The following is a 20921-nucleotide window of genomic DNA, read 5'->3' as shown; positions in this document are numbered from 1 at the left end:
TCTAGTATTGAAGATCATCACGTAAAGAAGGGGCAAGCAATCGAAGATTCTTTGGAGAATCAAATCGGTAACTCTAAACCGTAGAAATCATGTTTAGGATTTATATTTTCTAAGCATGAATTATTTGCGTTCTAGCATGCAATTATCTGTTTAACATGTGAATTGATTAATCGCATAATCGGTCAAATAGATCCGTATCTGATTTATTTGTTTTGTATAAGTCTTCCGCTATGCAATGGACACCAAACCCCAACATATAATTCCTGCAATTACATAAACAATGATAGTTACTCAAATCTATCAAATAATAATACTTATAGAAAATCGTAGAACAAAGTTTCATTGGAAGATGACCAAGGAACAAAGTTCAAACATTTAGTGACAAATCTACAAAATTAAAAATAACGTAATGACTGAGCAGATTTATAGGTATCATTTGTCATGTATTTATATTCCACTAAAAAATTAAGACCTTATTAATAAACTTTTCACTTGTCCCATTTATTTATACTAAAATTTGTTAAGATTGTAACATTAATTTTAAAAAAATTACTAAACGTTATTAAGTACATTAAATACAAATAAGAGAGTTGATTGTTCCAATTTAAATATTTCCAGTTAAGAAACGTATGTCATTATTACACAGAGAATGGTTTAATTAATGTTCCTCAAGAGACTTTAATTTCGTTTAATTTTTAACTTAAAAACTTTAACCGACAGATTCATCATTTATGCTCTTAATTAATTAAATACATAATAGTTATAAATATTCAAATTTACCCCAAAACTCATAAAAATTCAAAATAAGGTCAAAACTCGTCTTTTATATATGCACATAGTGTATATAATTCCTACAATTACATAAACAATGATAGTTACTCAAACCTATCAAATATCACTTATAAAAGATCGTAGAATAAAGTTTCATTGGAAGATGAAACCAAGAAATAAAGTTAAAAAAATTTAGTGACAAATCTAGAAAATAAAAAATAACATAATGACTAAGCGGATTTATAGTTACCGTATGCCATATATTTATAGTCCACTAAAAAATTAAGACCTTATTCATAAACTTTTCACTTGTCCCATTTATTTATACTAAAATTAAAATAAGGATTAAGATTGTAAAATAAATTTTAAAAAATTTACTAAACTTTATTATGTACATTAAATGCAAATAAGAGAGTTGATTGTTCCAATTTAAATATTTCCAGTTAAGAAACGTATGTCATTATTACACAGAGGATGGTTTAATTTTATTTTATAATAATGTTCCTCAAGAGACTTTAATTTCGTTTAATTTTTAACTTAAAAACTTTAACCGACAGATTCATCATTTATGCTCTTAATTAATTAAATACATAATAGTTATAAATATTCAAATTTACCCCAAAACTCATAAAAATTCAAAATAAGGCCAAAACTCGCCTTTTATATATGCACTTAGTGTATATAATTCCTGCAATTACATAAACAATGATAGTTACTCAAACCTATCAAATACTCCCTCCGTCCGCGATTAGGAGTCCCGGTCACTTTTGCGCACCCGTTTTATAAAAATAATAAAAAATAGTTAAAGTGGAGAAATGGTAAAGTAAGAGAGAGAATAATGTTGACAAGAGTCTTCTCAACATTATTCTATTTTTTACTTTACTATTTCATCACTTTAACTATTTTTTATTATTTTTATAAAATAGGTGCGCAAAAGTGACCGGGACTCCTAATCGCGGACGGAGGGAGTAACACTTATAGAAGATCGTAGAACAAAGTTTCATTGGAAGATGAAATCAAGAAATAAAGTTAAAAAAATTTAGTGACAGATCTAGAAAATAAAAAATAACATAATGACTAAGTAGATTTATAGTTACCATATGTCATATATTTATAGTCCACTAAAAAATTAAGACCTTATTCATAAACTTTTCACTTGTCCCATCTATTTATAATAAAATTAAAATAAGGGTTAAGATTGTAAAATAAATTTTAAAAAATTTACTAAACTTTATTATGTACATTAAATGCAAATAAGATAGTTGACTGTTCCAATTTAAATATTTCTTGTTAAGAAACGTATGTCATTATTACGTAGAGAATAGTTTTATTTTATTTTATAATAATGTTCGTCAAGGGACTTTAATTTCGTTTAAGTGTTTAACTTAAAAAATTTAAGCGACACATTCATCATTTATGCTCTTAATTGATTAATTACATAATAGTTATAAATACTCAAATTTACCCCAGAACTCATAAAAATTCAAAATAAGGCCAAAACGACTCACCTTTTATATATGTATAGATTGATATAATCATGTAGTTATATAATCTTTAAAACATCAAATTTTTAAAATTATGTTACTATTAGTGTAGTAGGAGATGTATTAGTAAATATTTTAGGTGATCCGGTCTGAAAAACATGTTATTACTAGTTGTTTTTTCTATAAATAGTTGTTCATTTAAAATACGTATATCAAATATTTTCTTGGTACAAAAATTGATTTTGCTTTTAAAATATACTCAAATATTACTAATTCAAATAAAAATATTTTTTAAAAATTATTATTAAAAATAAAAATATTTTTTCCTCTCTCTTTCTTATTTCCAAATCTATTTCTTAGTTTACCAATTGTCTATTTTTTTGTAAGATTCATTGCGTGAAAACGTTCCTAAGCAAAGTATGCATACAACACTGCGTTTCGAGTCAGCAGAACGGCGTCATTTCCCAGATTTCACAATTCAACTGACAAATTTGCTTACAAGTTTTCATTTAACGCTAATTCCTTTCTTTTCATTATTTCCCTCTTTTTTTTCTTTATAGAATATAGAAACTAAGAATATGTATTCATTATTTAAAATTAAAAAGTAAACGTTTTAAATAATTAAAAATAAAAAAAGGCCAGCTTTATATACGCATTCGGAATTCGTAAAATTGTCTTTTAGTCTTGGTAGCAGTACATATTTTCTCTTGCTCAAGAGCCTTCGGTACGTTTCTCCTCTCGACTGGCAGCCTTCAAGGTTTAATGAATCAGGTAGCCTCTTCGAATTCCGGTGCTTCTGTGTCTAGAAACGATGCTATGACCTCTGAATTAAGTCTGTGAATAGAAATTGTAGTTTGTTTTCTCCCCCTGCTACGTTATTGTTGTTTCTGTTTTTCCTCTTGTAGTCCTACGAAGGAAGATGATAATGATGGAAATTGGTGGGTAGAACTTTTATAGTCGAATTTCTGTGTTTCTGTTTTGAACTATAGCCTCTCTATGGTGCTATCATTTCAACGAAGCTTCTACCTACGGTTTATTGACCTGAATATAATGAAATCAGAAAATATCAATGTTATCATTTCGAGTTTTCATCTAAACTGTTACCTGTGTCATTTCGTTGTTCATCAAATCTACTGCAGGTATTCACTATTGTTGAGGATGTCTAACTACTAAGAGTTGTGACAACGATGAATCCTATGTGTGTCCATAGATGGGAATTTTAGCTAATGTCTCCGTTCATTGGGATGATGGGCGTCTTGTTGGACCCAGTGGCTCAACTCTTGAGGATATGCTAAAAGGGAGGGGTTTGATCCCGTGAAGGTATCCCCTTTGTGGAGTAAAGAAGGTCACTCCAGGTTTGCAATAATAGAGTTTAATCCTCAGTGGCTCGGACTAGCTGATGCCTTCAAGTTCGAGAAGGCTTATGAGGGTCGATGTAACAGCCCGACATTTTAGAGTATAATAAATACGGCAATCGCTACCTAGGCGGACTTAAAAGCAATAAGAACATGGGCAGGGTTTCATTTAAAGGGTTTTGACCAAGGTATTTAATGAACTATCAGAGCAATAAGTCAACGGCTTAATCAAGAATAATAAATGAATAGATATCGTAAATTATGCTCAAAAGACAAGGGCTTAATATAATTCCAAAAACGCATTATGTCTCAATATTCTAAACCAAAATGAATAAGTTCAAAAACAAACGATACTAAGTTTCATGTTTAACGGAAGCAACCAAGAGAAAAGTGAAGTCATGTATGAAGACACAACCCCACTCAATGTTTCAAGACGATCATATTATCATTCAATTTATTTGCTCAACACCGCCAACCGCTCGTCGCTGCTCAACCTGCACATAGGGAAAACACATGCAGTGCTGAGTATTTTAAACATACTCAGTGAACTCATGCTAAAACATTTTTAGAAGATATGTCATCCTTACCATAGTGAATTCGAGTTTGCATTTATAAAAGAATATCATCGAGTATCACAAAATAATTTCATAGACTGGCCAGTCAAACAATTCATCCCATTTTCTCAACAACCAACAATTCCATAGTGCGACGAAAGTGTGGCCACACTATTCGCCCAAGAGACCGGCCGACTAGCAAGGACGGCTCCCGATCCCAACTGTGTACACTAGCCTGATAGGGTTTGCGGCCCTACTCAGACCCGAATTCGTTTATATAGCCCTATAGCCTAATGGAGCGGACTCATAAACTAGGCATCAGGCACACAACATAATCAAAACAATCACATGCATGACATAACATTTTAATCCACCCTTATAACACCGTAATCAATATTTTGGTAATAAAAGAGTTTAGTGAATAAAGCCCACCTCGATTCCTTAGATCACAAGTATGTTCTTCCTCTTGCTATCACACCGAGAGCGCGAGTTATCACCTTTAATTTATGTGTATCACAAGTAAGTCTCAATCATCTACTCAAAATCATGCATGTTCCTAACGTTTCCCTTTTTCCCATCGATTCATTTTATATTATCACTCAAAAATCAAGGTATGATTATCATATCACTTTCTATTCGCACCACAACTCCAGATCCATCATCAAAACATGTCACGCATGGGTGTTCCTCAACACATCCACACGCACACACACGAACACACACGCACACACACATACCAACGCACACACACACGCACATCAACCCATATTCATCAATTGTTTCCCTTTTTCCCTCAATCTATATGCATGAGGGTTCAAGAACACCGATTAATCGGTTAGATGAGAAAAGATTAATGCTAAAACACCTTTTCTCGATAGAACGACGGTAGAACAAAGTAGTAGCCTTGATTCTTCAAAAATTCTTGAGTTTCAACTTCAATTCTTCTCAAAAGATGAAGAAATATTGGAGAAAAGTTGAAGAAAATTGAGAGAGTGTGGGAGAGTGGAAAACGGCGTGAGGGAGAGAGAGAGTAGGCGTGATTTGCTTCTAGGGTTAGGGTTTTCTCTCTTATTTATAGAGTTCAAGAATATAATCCCACAATTAAATAAATAAAGATTTGGAAAGATATGGTGGATAGTGGCGTTAATTCTAGTAAGAAATAAGGGGGTTTCGAATTTTCATGCTATTTATTAGCATATGATTTAATTTGGATATTTCACGAAGTAGAATAAAATATTACGGAGTAGAATAAAAATAATAATCTCCCCAGTTAAATGGGAAAAGTGGCGATTTTTATTCCTCTCCCACAAGGAATTTAATTAATTTCCTAATTAAAATAGGATATGGCAAAATCTCCTTAGATATGGTAAGATATGCTAGAATATTTATATTTCTTCATGGAAGAGAATAAATAAGGGAACAAATAATATAATAAAATAATTCCTTCTCCCTACATAGGAGATTTTCGAAAATCTCCATGTGTAGGCATAGGGGTCGGAAATTTCATAGAGGAAATAACGAATAATCGGACTTTGGATTTAATTTGGATAAATATCCCAAGCAAATAATTAAATCCAAGAAAAATAAAATTCCTTTCCAATAAATAGGAGTGGTCGAAAATTCCAAAAAATAATGGTGCTCCTGCTTAATCTCACTCATCCCTTAGGAATAATTCACCACAATATTATTTCACCCCGCATCAAATATTCACATAATTACGTCACAAAATCCACCATTTTTAATTCCACCTCATAATCACAACACATTGACCTTTCAACGGCCACGTCATATTTTCCACAATATTGACTATTCAATAGCCACGTCATATAATCAACAAGTTTGACTATTCAACTCAAACTCAACTCCAAATCGCAATTAGGTCACAAAGAATCATGCAATAAATCACTCATCATTTAATCTACATACTTCATAGCATTAAAAGCATTTAATGCAAAATTTTATGTCTCGAAAATTAGGGTTCGAAAAAGTGGGGTGCTACATTCAACCACGAGGAAAGAGGGACTACTTGCGGGATGGAAGGAATATGGAGAAGCTATATGGTTGGATGGCTGAAAGGATGATCACGACACAAACAATATTGTTGGTAGCTATCTAAGGAAAAAGGTGATCTGAAGATAAATGTGGAACCGAGGAGAAGATAAAGAATAGCAAACTAGTAAGCCAATTGGAAAACAGACTAGATTTACAGAAAGGGACAATATGACCCAAGCTTTCAATGAAGGTATATTCATTTTATGGTGTTGATTATGGTTCTCTATCAATATATTTCTCTCTGTTCTTATCTTTTTTTGCTCTCTGGAATATCATACTCCATTTTTTAGTGTGTAAATCTTACTTTTGCAACATCTATTAGAAAGAAGAAAAGTGCATGAAATTGCCTGTGGTCATCTAAAAAAGGTTCCCCACTCACCATGCAATTGGAACTTCAGAGGAAGAAGCTGGAGGAGAGGGAGCCAGAGTTGGGAGAAAATGAGAATTCATGGCTCTACCGTGAGAAAAATCAGGTAATGGACCATCCTCCATGTCAAATTAATTGGATAACACGACTCACCATAGCTACATTTATATCAATGGCTCTGATCATGGTTAAGTATATTGAATTATCAAGATTTTCTAGATGTGACTATTTACTGCAAAAAAAATTATAATACTTCATTTTTTTTAATGTAGAATGCAATAGCAACCTTGAAATTAAAGAGAGCAGATGAAAAGATGTTACTCTTGGCAGAAGAAAAAGGGGCTGCTCTTTATTGTGTAATGGAGTAATAACTTGGGCAATTTGAACATATGGTCTTCAGATCACCCTTTTTCCTTAGATAGCTACCAACAATATTGTTTGTGTCGTGATCATCCTTTCGAGCCATCCAACCATATAGCTTCTCTATATTCTTTCCATCCCGCAAGTAGTTTCTCTTTCCTTGATGTCGACCCTCATAAGCCTTTCTCGAACTTGAAGGCATCAGCTAGCTAGTCCGAGCCACTGAGGATTAAACTCTATTATTGTGAACCTGGAGTGACCTTCTTTACTCCACAAAGGGGATACCTTCACAGGATCAAACCCCTCCCTTTTTAGCATATCTTTAAGAGTTGAGCCACTCGGTCCAACAAGACGCCCATCATCCAAATGAACGGGGGACATTTGCTAAAATTTCCATCCATGGACACACGTAGAATTTATCGTTGTCATGACTCTCAGTAGTATCCCCTTTTGATAAGTTAGATATGTATGACATCATTCCCTTTATTCCAATATCTTTTTGTTATTGGATCTGTGCTATTGTGTATGTGTAAGGTGGTTGTTTTTTTCTCGTAATAACGGTTAGAAGAGACTTATTACTACATATTCTCATTTTTATTTTATTATATATTCATTTTAACTATTTATTACGTTTTTTTCAAAATAATTAAAAAAAGAGAAATGATATGTAAATAAATTGTACATGTGCATAATATTCTTAAATTTTTAAATTTAATTGAATTTAATTAAAAATTAGTTTTGTTATTTATTGTATTATATGTAGTAATAAGAAAGAAGTGATATAGAAAATTTATGTTAAATTGTGACACAATTTCGAGTTTGATTCAAATTAATTGTACAATATTTTGTAAAAAATATTTTTTTCTTAAATTTATAAATATTTAAGTTAAAATTTCATTTTTTTTTTTTTGAAATGTTGCAAAATGATTAGTATGAAATTTATTTTAAATTAATTAATATTTATAAATCAATTTTCAATATAAATTTTGTGTTATCCGAATATTGGCTTTACAGGATTTAGGAGAGAGAATAAAATTTTGTGTCTAACGATACCCATCTGCATGGATTATTATATCGGTTCTTGCTACAATTCAAAAATCAATTCCAGTCATCCACATCCTTATCTAATGGTTAGGATTAGTTATTTGTTAGTACATATATTCAACAAATCTAAGTAGATCCCATTTGATGTGCTTTTTCACAATGTAAATTTACTGACAAGCAACTTTGCTTTAGCATATTTTTTATAGGATAAAGTATACCCAAAACAAGACAAAAAGGAGTCATCCATTGCTAAAGAAATTCCTATTGATTAGTAGTATTAAATTAAAGAAGGCATGCTTTTGTAAATACAAATTAATCTTAATTAGGTCTCCTTTCGGCAACCGATCGTTTTTTTTCCAGAATTAAAGTTGTTATTGTTTGTTAAAGGTAAAAGTTATTCTTTCAAAACAAGTACTACTATACGAATACGAGTATATGTTACGACAAAAAACCAATACCTTAGTCGGCATGACGTTTGGAATGTTAATTTAAGAAAAACAATGATGACATGGATGAGAATTTAAGAAGAAAAGTAAATGAAAACAAGACAATCACTTTAGTAATCCCTTGTCCCTCCATCCCAAAGAAGATGACCTAATTATTGGGCGACATAAAATTTTATGCAAATTTATTTTGTGTATTGAGGGGCGAGAGTAAATTAAGAGAGAAAGAATAAAGTAGAAATAAAAGTGTTTCCATTTTAAATAATTAATCATTTTAGTTGGGACAAACTAAAAAGGAAAGTTGGTCATCTTCAATGGGACGGAGGGAGTATATTTTTTTGAGCCAAACATGATTGTGATTGATTAAATAAATTAAATAAGATGGGTCTTGTTTCTTGTTTTCCTACATCATAGTATAATGATCTTTTTAACACATTCTTAAGGATATTGGTCTCTAAAATTATAAATTTTGGACGAAATTTGGTATTTTTCCACGAAGATTAAAATTAGTCTAAGAAAATTACAAATTTTGCACTTGTTTGATCCCACGGCATATCTATCACAATATTTGGCTAACTTACGAGACTTTTTTTTTATCATATTTGGCACAGTTAAATCAATTTGATTTTTTATGTGACTTTTTATTCTACTTGTTGTGATTTTAAATAGTGATTCAAAATATCATAAAATGTATCACGGTTGATCACGTAAAATAAAATTTTGATAAAAATATCTTATATGTGTCAGTTTGGGAAATATCAAACAAAATATAAAGTTTGTGATATTCAAGATCAATTTTAAAAAGTTCATGGAAAATATCAAATTTTAACTAAAGTTTATAATTTTAGGAATTAATATCTGAATTATTAATGGGTGATTTAGCAGGAAAAATATACAGTACTTAATTTTCTTCAAACTTGAGTTACTTTAAATTTTTACTCCATATTATTACAGTTTCATACATTCTTCTTTCTAAAATTCTTTAATGATCTAAACATTGATGGAAATGAGATGGGTTGGGATGACGTGGAGAATTGAGAAATAAAAGAAAATATATTATTTTTATTAAACATGGTGGAAATAATACACCATCAAGTGAAGCGAGAGTGAATACTACTAGTATATACGTATAATAAGCATCAATGTATATATCTATAATTTATCATAATTTTACTAATATATTCGTAAATATATTAATTATATTTGTGATTTCAGAATCAAATTATAGATGCATAATCATGATTTATACAAAATGATGGTGAGAGTGAGTGAGAGGGGAAAGCATATGATGGTGGCAAATGGAGTTGAGATTGTCAAAAAAGGAACATTTAATTCGGTGTGAAATCTGAATTATTCTAAGGTAGAAATAATCAATCGTTTAGACTAAACCATAGAATTATTGAATTTGCCGATAAAGTAGTAGATTTGCACCACCAAATCCAAACCCACCAATCACACATAACATTTAATTAAATATTTTTCCCAATTAATTTAATAAATATAGGATTGCGTGACCTCCATATCCAATTCCTGCTTTTCACACCTCTCCGTTTCTCTCTCTTGAAATTGCGTGAGGTTTCCGTGAATGTGACCTCTGCGTTAACTTTCATATTTGGAGGGAAATCTGCTTCCACTTTTACAGAATTTGATGGGATTGGTCTCCTATTTTTGACCCCCGTCTGTTGATTCTCTCTATTTTCTTTGGTTCTGGACAATTTCTCTCTGTTATGGAGGTAAAGGATTAATTTTGGGAAGATTGAATTTTTATATTTGTCTGATTTGATAGTGTATGTATTATGTTCGATCATCAAATTATGGTGCTTGTTGAAGAATTCCAGCTACTTGGTCATGATTTATGATATGTTTCATAATTGATCATTTCGGCACTGTTTCCTGATTTTTTAATAGATTAGTTTGTTGAACAGTTATGGAGAATATGCTCAACAATTTCTGCGTGTATTTTTAGTTATGAAGTTTCAGTTTTGTCGCCTCGGCGTGTTATCTATTTACCTAAATCAAGCGGTGTGTGTGTTAGTAATGTGACATACCTTGCTCTTAAGTAGGAGTATCTTGTTTTGTTTGTGGTTTTAGGGTAAAGTTCCGGAGATGGATGAGGCGAAGAAGGCAGAGACACACATGATATCAGCTGCGGCTTTTGTGGAGGGAGGGATCCAGGAGTCTTGTGATGATGCTTGTAGCATATGCCTCGAGGGATTTGGTGATAGCGATCCTATGACGGTAAATTGTGAATGTAGTAATCCCATTTGCATATCCGTTCCATTGCTGATGAATATTAACTTATGTCGTATGCAATTACTGAATCTATTTCATAATCTTATGTAGGTGACAAGTTGCAAGCACGAGTTCCACCTTCAGTGCATTCTTGAATGGTATGTATCTCTCTGTTTGAATTTGGGGACTTGGTATTGCTGATATCATATGTTGCCACTCAACTTCGTCTCAGTTTTCAGGCTTTCGTGCTCCCCTTGAGGTCATTTGTGTGTGAAAAAAATTGTACTATCATTCTTACATGTAGAAAATAATCAAAGGTATACTTTCCTAGAAACTTGGGATGTAGTTCATATCGTAAAGTGTGAAATGAATACATAGAATTTTTCTAGTGGGGGTCCTGAAGAAGAGTGTAGGTGTACCTTAACTATGGATCATGGACCAACTATATGTAGGCTAAGTCCACTACTTGCCATTACTCATGAAAGTAACACTTATTGAGTAGCGATCCTCTGGCCCTTACTTTGGTTTGGTGGTGGTGGTACCAATTTGTTTTTATGTTAGTTTTGGCACTTTCCTTACAGCCTCTATAGGTCGAATAAAAACCAATTATAGAGGGTAGAAGATGGTTTGGATAGATTCTCCAGGCAAACAGTTGTTTCCCTTCTATTAAAGTTTGGATCTTTATCTTTTCATTTTAGTTTGATTCATGCTCAACAAACATTTTACAACAGTTGGAAATACTATTATGTAATTGCAATTATATGGATATAATTTGTGTGATGTTTGAACGCGTTTGTTGTCTATATATTTTATAATCTAAAACTTGGCATGTGAGGCCAAGATACTTCATGAAAAAGTGACTCGGTGGTGTTTGAGGAAGACTAATATGCTTATTCTTCAATGTGTGGGCCAGGTGCCAAAGAAGCTCCAATTGTCCTATGTGCTGGCAAAGTATTAGCCTGAAGGATCCTGCAAAGTATGTCTCTGATGTTTAGCTTCTATTGGTTTGAATTCAGTCTTCATGTTCAGTTCAGTTGTTTCTTGAATAGGGTTCTTGAATAGGGTTGATATATCTTTTTATATTATGGCAGTCAAGAATTACTCGAGGCTGTACTGGTGGAGAAGAAACTGAGCCAATTGCAGCAGCTGAAACTAACCGATCAGTTCCAGTCACATCTGCAAATAACATGGGAAGCAATCAAAATTCAGCTTCATCATCCAGACCTGTAGTGGGGCCAACTTCTGGCCGAGGATCATCAAATGATAATAGGTAATTTGAATTTTTTTTTGCATTAACTATTAACCTTTGACTGACTGTGTATAAGTCCACTTTTTTAGAAACTATGCAAGCCAATCATCGTCCTTGCCAAATCAAGAAAGAGCCGGCCCATCTGAGTTACAGTCCATTTCAGATTCCTGGAAATCCCGATTCAGTTCTATGTCAATGAAGTATGAGTTTGCTTTAATTTTAATAACTATGTTTTCTTCTTGTTCTTCTATGTCAACCTAGTTTGAGGTTTAAGCCTTTTGAGTTCTGAGTGTTATCAGTTCAATTATTTTTTAGATACAAGGAATCCATTTCAAAGAGTACAAAGGAATGGAAGGAGAAGCTGTTTTCTCGTAGCTCTTCCATGGCAGATATTGGTTCTGAAGTCAGGAAGGAGGTGAATGCTGGAATTGCCACTGTGTCCCGCATGATGGATCGTCTTGAAAGTAGAGATAACAATAGTCATGTGCCAGCAACAAATGGCGCAGAAAGTTCTTCGGCCACTGGATCAAGCAACATTAGTAGGGATACTCCCAGTGATACATCATTGAATGGAAAGGACTCTGCTTCTGTTGCTGCAAGTTCACTATCAAGTTAAGTTTATAATATTGCTAGGGGTGTCCATCCTCAGCATTTCATCTTTGAAGGTGAGTTATCGAGTTTCCTGATAAGTAACCTTGATCTTTAGATATTTTTTGCTGTTTTCTCGTTTATGGTTGACCCTGACACAAAGGCACATTTATACATCATTTCACGATCTACTTTAGTGCATTATGTTATAATTGGCTTAGTTTAACTGCTATATCTTGTGTGTATTCGTAGTTCACTTATTTATTGTTTTTCGATGTGCTTAATTAATCTTGTAAATTAATGTAGATATTTTGTGACCTCAAAACTCTTTTACAAGGTGAAATGTGGATCTTTCTTATTTCCCTCCCTTTAATGAAAGATTGTTGATGCTTGGGAAAATGCATGGCAGCATTTGAGAAAAATTATTTATATTAGCATATATCTGAGACGTGTTCTCATCGTACAAGGATCAAACAATGTGCATTTTTTACAAACATTGTGTACCATCATTATAAATACTCACAAGTTGAGAAGAACCATCCATTATACCTGAAAGTGAAGATTTTGCATATGCCTACTTTTCAGAACTGTTAGGGTGATAAAGTTCCTCTGACACCATGAAACTGATCTGGTAACATTTAGTGATCTAAATGGCCTACTTTTTAGAACTGTTAGGGTAATAAAGCTCATCTGACACCATGAAACTGAACCAATGATTTTCAGTAGATTTAAATGGCTTTCTCTTGTTGATCTCCATTTTGTCTGTAGTTAAACTGCTTTTCACCTTTTATTTGCTCTTTTGCATGATATCTAGATCCACAAATGTCTCACACCCACTTGGTACTTTGGTAGTCAGTTCTGTCAATTAAAGTGTTGATTTTGGTAGAATGTGAAATGTATCTTTACTATTTTCTATTGAATACGAATGTTGCCTAGATTCTTAGCATTGTAGATGTTGCAATATTTATGGATCAGCAAGAGGAGCAGGAATGCAGCCACTGAGCAGTGGTCTCCTTGAAATTCCCAAGCATCTAGGAGTATTTTTGTAATTAATAATTATATTACCCAAAACATCGATCATATTGTCTAGTGTATCATTTTCCCTGGACATTAGATAACGATCTCCTTACACTTGGTAAGAGAATGTTACCCAAGTTATAGATACTTGTTACTTATCCCCTGTTAGTTAACCTTGCAGGAGTTATAAATTCTACCATCAGATGTCTTACAAAGTTTAGATGAAGTTTTCTCTCCATAGGCACTGATTTCATTAAGACTCACTGACTCAGTGATTTTAGAATATGATTTGTGGTTTTGCTTCTGTTACTGTACAATGTTCCTTTTGCTTTAAGTGCAAGTCACATTCAATATTAGATATATACATGCTCTACCTTTAAATTTACTCGAAAAGAGTATGTGGATGTACTGACATTGCTTCCTAAGCTTCCTGCTATGGATTGAGCTACTCAAAAAAAAAAAGAACATGGATTTAAGTTTATGATAACTGGTAAAGTTTAGTTGTTGCTCATCTTATTAAGAGACATGTCTGTATTTATAATCTGGCATGTTTATGCCCGGTTTCGTTCATATAACCTTGGTGCTTTGTTTAGTCTTTCCTGTTTAAGAAAGTTTTGGTATTAGAGGTGGTTGATCCTTATTTTGCAATCTATTTCAGGTATATGATCCAAATATGACATGGTGAGGATGAGATAGTGAAGGCTAGAGTTTCGGTATAATCGTTGTTTGATCCCAAACAGAAAACGGAAGGCAGCTTCTTAAATTTGGCTTACCATAATATCTGTATCTGCTTGTAATAGCAAACATGAATCTTGCAGTGTAACTTTCAGAGTTGGATTTGGGCAGAGATAGTGTAGTGGATGCTTTCTTGATTCTCCATTTGAATTAATGCATTGAACTTGCAACACTTTCACTAAACCTGTCTTTTTTTCAAGTAAAAGTGTTCTTGGGTCATAAATATCAATTATAGATTATACATTTACTGCTAATTAATTTCCATCATCATATCATTTCCAATTTGATTAGGTCAATAGTCAATACAATGCATACTCCTAGCACTTGGATGCTGCTAGTACATTAATTTAAATACTCCTATTTAATGAGCTAGTCAACTTTTTCACTCCCAACTCCCAAAATTTGACCAACTCCATTTCTGTAGTAATAGCATCCGACAAAATAATTTGTTATACTAATATTTACATGACACATATTTTTATGGATTACAATTTCTTGATTTTTTTTCCCTGCGTACCCAACTTTTGTCGGTGGGAGATATTTGATTAAAAGAAGTGGAAACAGAGCAGGTCCCAGTAGCAGCTCCAATAGTATAATGACTGAATTAAATAAAAGAATAAATATTTGTTCATGACATATGCATATTATAGATTATCATGTTCTTATGGGCTTGGGCTAATGTAATTCCTTCCGTACCGAGTGGGGCTACTTTTGTTGGTGGAAACAATAAATTGTGTTGGGCCTTATTAGCATTGACTGTCAAGTGAATTAGTGGTTAAAAATCACAGACATAAATATCTATGATGACTTTTAGGTTAAGCTTTTCGTACATAATTTGTCTGCCTCGAATTATAGAGTTTTGTGAATTTTTGTTGTTTTTGGGATAAAATACATCGAATTACGTAATTTACCTTCAATCGAAGGTAATTTAACTTTTTCTTCAATTTTCTTGAGTTTTAGTATTCTTTAGGGTTTAGATGAATATCTAGCACTATATATGAAAGTTGTGAAGGTATTACTCCCTACGCACCCTTAACATCATATTCTCATAAAAGAAAAAAAATTACTCTAAAAAAAGAGTTAATTTATAATCTGATTGAAGCAAAAGAGGTAGTGAAAATGAGTAATTAGTATGTACTGTATTAAAGTATGGGAATAATTATGATGACCCACGTATATTACAAAACATATTTTTTATAACTATAATTCATACATCGAAATATAAAATGCATATATCGGCACCGACAGCCACGGGTTGTACTTTATGGAAATATTTATCACTAATCTTATATTGTGTTTCGTATTTTAATTACACTATTATTTATATTATTACATGTGGGCATTATTGAGCAATCAAGTCCTCGAATTAGCCCTCTCACAAAAAAGGAAAAAGGAAAAGATGTCTTCGCATCGAAGTCCAAATATGAGAACTAATGACAATAAAACGAAGTAATTTTGTTGTCCCAGCTTTAATCCTTTATGTCAATTGTTCACTTTGGATCTAATTTTGGTCACTTATTGTCAATTGTTTACTTTGGAGTAATTAATTGGACATTGGGCAACTTAATGATATTAACCAATATAAAATGCTACTAATAAATAGTTATAGCAAACAAAATCCAAGTAAAACAGCAGAATTATTTAAAGATAATAATAACCTTTTTGTTTGCAGTTTACAAGAGGGTGTAATTATCTAAATAAGACAATAGGAACCATATTGTCCTTTTGTGCAAGGTTGAGAACAAATTGTCGGTTAAGAAATAATATTTTTTAATAAATTAATTCGATTGTTCGAACGGATTGTCAAAAAATAATGGATTATGACTTGCCTCACTATCATATAAGTGAAAAATTTAAAGTCTTTATTATCAAATAAATTTAATGATGACACTAAAATGAACTGATTATTGATGTTGTAAAGAATGATTAGCTTGTATAGACTGCATCGATACTTAGTGGAGTAGTAGTTAACAGATACTATAGTATATGTTATTAAAAGTTGAAATACTAGAAAAACTAAGAAATTGGTGCATCTAGTTCAATAAGTTTTTCTTAGAATATAAGAACCCTCTACATATATACTTCCCTTTTTTTTTCTTTCCCAATGATTTTCCATTGTTATAATTATTGAGCTTCTTAACTAATTATACAAAACTTGTGTAATTGTGAGTACAGAATATATAAAAGATCCCCAAATAAATTAAAAATAAGATCATATGCCCCCGTAACAAACATCATTTACCAATTTATAAATAAATGTTTGATCAAACAACCACTCTTCTTTCATTGACTATAATCAACTCTCACTTAAAAAACCAAATGTACATCATTAATAAAAATATATGATTAAAGTCTCCATATCTGTCGGTCATATTTGCTGAGATAGTTTTTTTTTTTTTAGAAAAAGGATTAATATATCTTCATAAATCGGATTCATTGAAGGAAAGAAAAATGTCTTACCAAGTACGTTATTAGTACAAATGTAACTTGGTTAAGAACACTTTATTCATATCAAATGTATTTTTTTAATTACTTAGGTAAAATGCCTTCTAATACAACCCAAATTAAAGTATAGAGAACAAAAAAAATTACATATGAAATGATGATTTAAAGTATTAATGTGCGTGATGATGTCAAAAGATTTTCCAATTAGGAGAGAAGTCACTATTAAATGTGAATGTTGCACCAACCAAACGCCGCCACGTACACGCACCAAAACAGAGCAATAATTAACATAGAGGTATGAAACAATTATGCTTCATTGCAGAGGGAAAATATTCTAGTCATAGTTACAAGAACCTAAGCACTTTTGTCAGTTTGTGGATATATATACAGGGATGTGAATAAGTTTATAATTGAAATTCTGTCAAAAATCAAAGTAAATTTTAGCCATTGGATCCTGTAATGTAACCGTTAAATTAATGTCACGTGTCACCTAATAATGTAGATTGTGTAGTCTAATAATGTAGCTCGGCTAATAATGTAACACGCTGTAGTCTGATAATGTAGATTGTGCAGTCTAATAATGTAGCCTAGTTAATAATGTAACGCTTTTCGTGTAATAATGTATCTCGGGTATTATGATCACAACCATCTAATCTGAGGATCCAAGGGCTGTGATTTGCTTTGATTTTTGACAGAATTTGCTTTATGGACCATAGTGCGCCCCTCCTATATATATACATGTACACTCTTAATCAAATTGATTTTAAAAATAATAACCCAAATAATATTGTAAGTAAGTAGTTTACTTAACGTACCAATGAATCAGTTACACTAATACTCCATTAATTTCGTGACAATATTAGCAATTTGATTGGTAATATAAGCACAATAGACCATTATCTTTTAGAGGTTTGACACAACTCATGGAAATAAGATGATTCAAACTTTCATTTATGATATATTCATTTAAAATAAAACATTTTATATAGTTAATTATTATCAGAGACTAATACACATGTAGTTGGGAGGGAATTAAGTCCCTCCCCAGTATATTTTTAAAATTTTATTTATATAATATTATTGAATTTTCAGTTGTTTATAAAAATTTTGTACAAAAGCTCCTGTTAGAAAAATATATGTATTAAAATTATTATTCGAAATTTAGAATATATAGCTCTTCCAGTACAATAAGCGTTTACTTTTAATTACGACAATTATTAGATTGATATAATTAAAAATAATAATAAATCCATTAAATATTGGTTGATTTAACCCAAAATAAATGGCTGGTAGTATGTCCAAATATATCAATTTGAGTTCATTGACATTTTACGTGATCATTAATTAATTAAAAGACCAAAGTTATACGCATTGCTGTTTGAACTCTGTAGACGTAAATGAACATGTTTTATTCCTTTACCATTTAAACATGACATATTTTTCGTCACTTGTAGTATAAATTAAGTTTCATTGCATCTCAAAACTTTGGTCTCAAAAGTCAAACCCCATGAAACACAAATAAATACTTTCAGAATCTGACTTAGGGAATAAACTACAAAATATTTTCGCAAACTCAAATAATAAACATTACACGTATATAACTACTTAACATTTTGTACCAATGATCTACACTTCATATTTTAAGGGCGTTATTCATAAAATAAAATTTTATTGAAAATAATAATAATTCTATTGAAATATAAAGAATATGACACAAATATTTAAGGTGACGTATAAAGTAAAGATAGTTGATTAAGTTTTCTATTTTAGGTTATTCTCTTTTAATGCCACTGAAAAAATAAAAGAACATTTTTCTAGTATAGCAAAGAAGAACATTTTAATTAGGGATATCAATTCGGCTAACCCGCTCGGGTTTGGGCCAATCCATTCGGGTTATCGGGCTATTTGGGTGCGGGTTATTCGAGCTGTGGATTTTTCGGGTTATAAATTTTTGGCCCTAACCCTAACTCATCGGGTTTCGAGCTAACGCACGGGCTATTCGGGTCAGAAGTGATCTTATTTGTTACTTTCTATCCAATTCAATATTCTACCTTGTAAAAAAAACAGATTGTCGTAAAGTGAAGTATTATCAAAGTGATCAAAAGAAAGAAAATAATAGCTATTGAAAATTGAAACAAAACACATAAACATATCGCTCAATTAGTAGCACGTGTGAATCTGAATACAATTAAATGGCAATTAAACGGAAATCATGCATTTTAAAAGGAGTTAAATAACGTTCTTAATTGTTTACCCGAAAAATAAATTCTAAAAAGTTAAAAAATATAGTATAGATAATATGTCAAAAAATAAATTCTATGGAGTTTAATGTGATTGTATGAGTACATATTATGATATTATTATAGTCTATATTTCATTTAACCTAACTTTTAATTTGAGAAAGAATATATAATTACCATATATAGGTTCATATGCCATATATATTTCATATATATAAGTATATAAACCCAAAATTTGATAATAATTTTTTTAAATGCCCAATTCATGGGCTAACCCGCAACCCACCCGGACCAGCCCGCATAACCCACCGACCCAAACGGGTCAGCCCGTGTAGCCCGGTTATGGATTTGGGTTACAATTTTTCGGCCCTAACTCTATGATTTTACCGGATTATTTGGATCGACCCGCGGGTTTCGGGCTAGATTGACCTTCCTAATTTTATTTATTAAGTTGTTGTCAATTGCCTAAATTGGTTACTCTTTCCAATTACACTTATTATTCATTCCTTTCTATTTCCATGGAAAAATGATGCACTTTTGTCTCAATTCCTTATCAAGTTAAATAGCGATAGTGAAACATCATAAGAGAGGTTTTATTTGTCAATTTTGCAATTATTTTCTACTTTGAAAACTGTTTCGCTCTCCCTTTCATAATACATCATGTTTTTTTTGTTTTGCATGACTTTCGCACCCAAAATAGTTGGTTTTTTACATATTCATTATCAAAGGTTGTTTTGTATTTCCCTCAATTTATAACGAGTTAATTATACAGGTAACTCTTTACGCAAATCTTACATTAGTTTTCAATCATTTTTAATTAAAACACCAATTTTCAATCTTTTGTACTCTTAACACCTTAAATTTTAAACGCAAGACCTATATGATTATATATGTGATGTAATGCATGGTTGAGCTAGCAAATCTTGTGGGTTAGAAATTAGAATATTACCGAATCAACTTAACCCAATAAATACAATTTTATACAAAGACTAAAAATAATCTGGTTCACTCTACCTTTTAAAATATAATTTGTAAATGAAATAAAATAATTTAAATAATAAGTGAATTTCACAATTAATCTCTGGAAAATAAGGTTTGTAAATTTTAGGTTATTGAAGTAGGAAAAATCATGTTTCGTAAGCACTTCATATGTGAATTTTTCTGTCCCCGAAAAATTACATTTCATAGAAGTTGCATACCCTTTTTTTTCTGGGACTAATTATGAAGTTATTTTTTTTTTAATGAGTTACTCTATTCCAATTCAAAGTTATCAGATTCCTAACGGGTCGACTCGATAAGGTTAGAATCCAATACGACTTAAACTCAATCCCACTAATTTAATCTCAACGAATATTACTAGCTACTCCCTACGTCCGCCATTAACAGTCTCATTTATGGGTGGCACGGGTAATCATAGAATTCTTTGTCTTCATATTAATCTCATCTTTTTTTCCTACAGTAACTAGATAAGTTAATTATTCCCGACGTGTATCAATACTCCCATTTCAAATCTTGTAACAACACATGCATAAACCAAACAAAGTCATAGGCAATCGGCATTTAAAAGGCCGTGGGATAATTAAAGCAAAATGAGTTTTGAACATTCAATGGTAAAAATAACTAGTATGAGTCAATTACTTTCAATCCATATGATTTTAAGCATTTAGCTATCCATACCAGATAAACTAAACCAATAAAAAAAAATGAAGCATGTTCAATCTAACAAAAATTAGAAAAACATAGGAGGATTTAATATTGGCTCTGCTTGATCTACAATTTGCATTGAATTCCCGCTAAATTGCTATTCTTCTCCAAAAGTAAAAACACGACAATGCTAAACTATGTGTACAAAAATCATAAATACTTATATAGTGGGAGGAAGTTCAATACGATTTGGGCTTGAAAAATCCTAAATTGGACCTAGGCATATTGGAGCACGAGGCATACGTTTGGAAGGTGACCGTGTGGCTCATAATAAAGTCCCA

General features: G+C 31.7%; 1 protein-coding gene and 1 long non-coding RNA gene across 2 annotated transcripts; both read left to right on the top strand.

The window, feature by feature from the left end:
- Positions 1–6330: 6330 nt before the first annotated feature.
- On the top strand, positions 6331–7477 carry LOC125187346. Its single transcript, XR_007170597.1, has 3 exons — positions 6331–6406; positions 6539–6689; positions 6856–7477. It is a non-coding gene; the product is annotated as an uncharacterized LOC125187346 (long non-coding RNA).
- Positions 7478–9951: 2474 nt separating this feature from the next.
- LOC125201490 (E3 ubiquitin-protein ligase RHF2A-like) lies at positions 9952–14434 on the top strand. The gene is given in 9 exon segments (XM_048099631.1): positions 9952–10163; positions 10522–10668; positions 10774–10820; positions 11576–11638; positions 11754–11787; positions 11790–11932; positions 12001–12111; positions 12227–12576; positions 14175–14434. Coding segments are annotated over 8 exon segments (852 nt in total). The 5' UTR covers positions 9952–10157; the 3' UTR covers positions 12528–12576; positions 14175–14434.
- Positions 14435–20921: the final 6487 nt, after the last annotated feature.

Source organism: Salvia hispanica, chromosome 1 (genome assembly GCF_023119035.1).
Source record: "Salvia hispanica cultivar TCC Black 2014 chromosome 1, UniMelb_Shisp_WGS_1.0, whole genome shotgun sequence".
Lineage (NCBI taxonomy): Eukaryota > Viridiplantae > Streptophyta > Magnoliopsida > Lamiales > Lamiaceae > Salvia > Salvia hispanica.
Note: the sequence above shows the minus strand (reverse complement) of the source record. Positions and strands in the feature narration are given on the sequence as shown.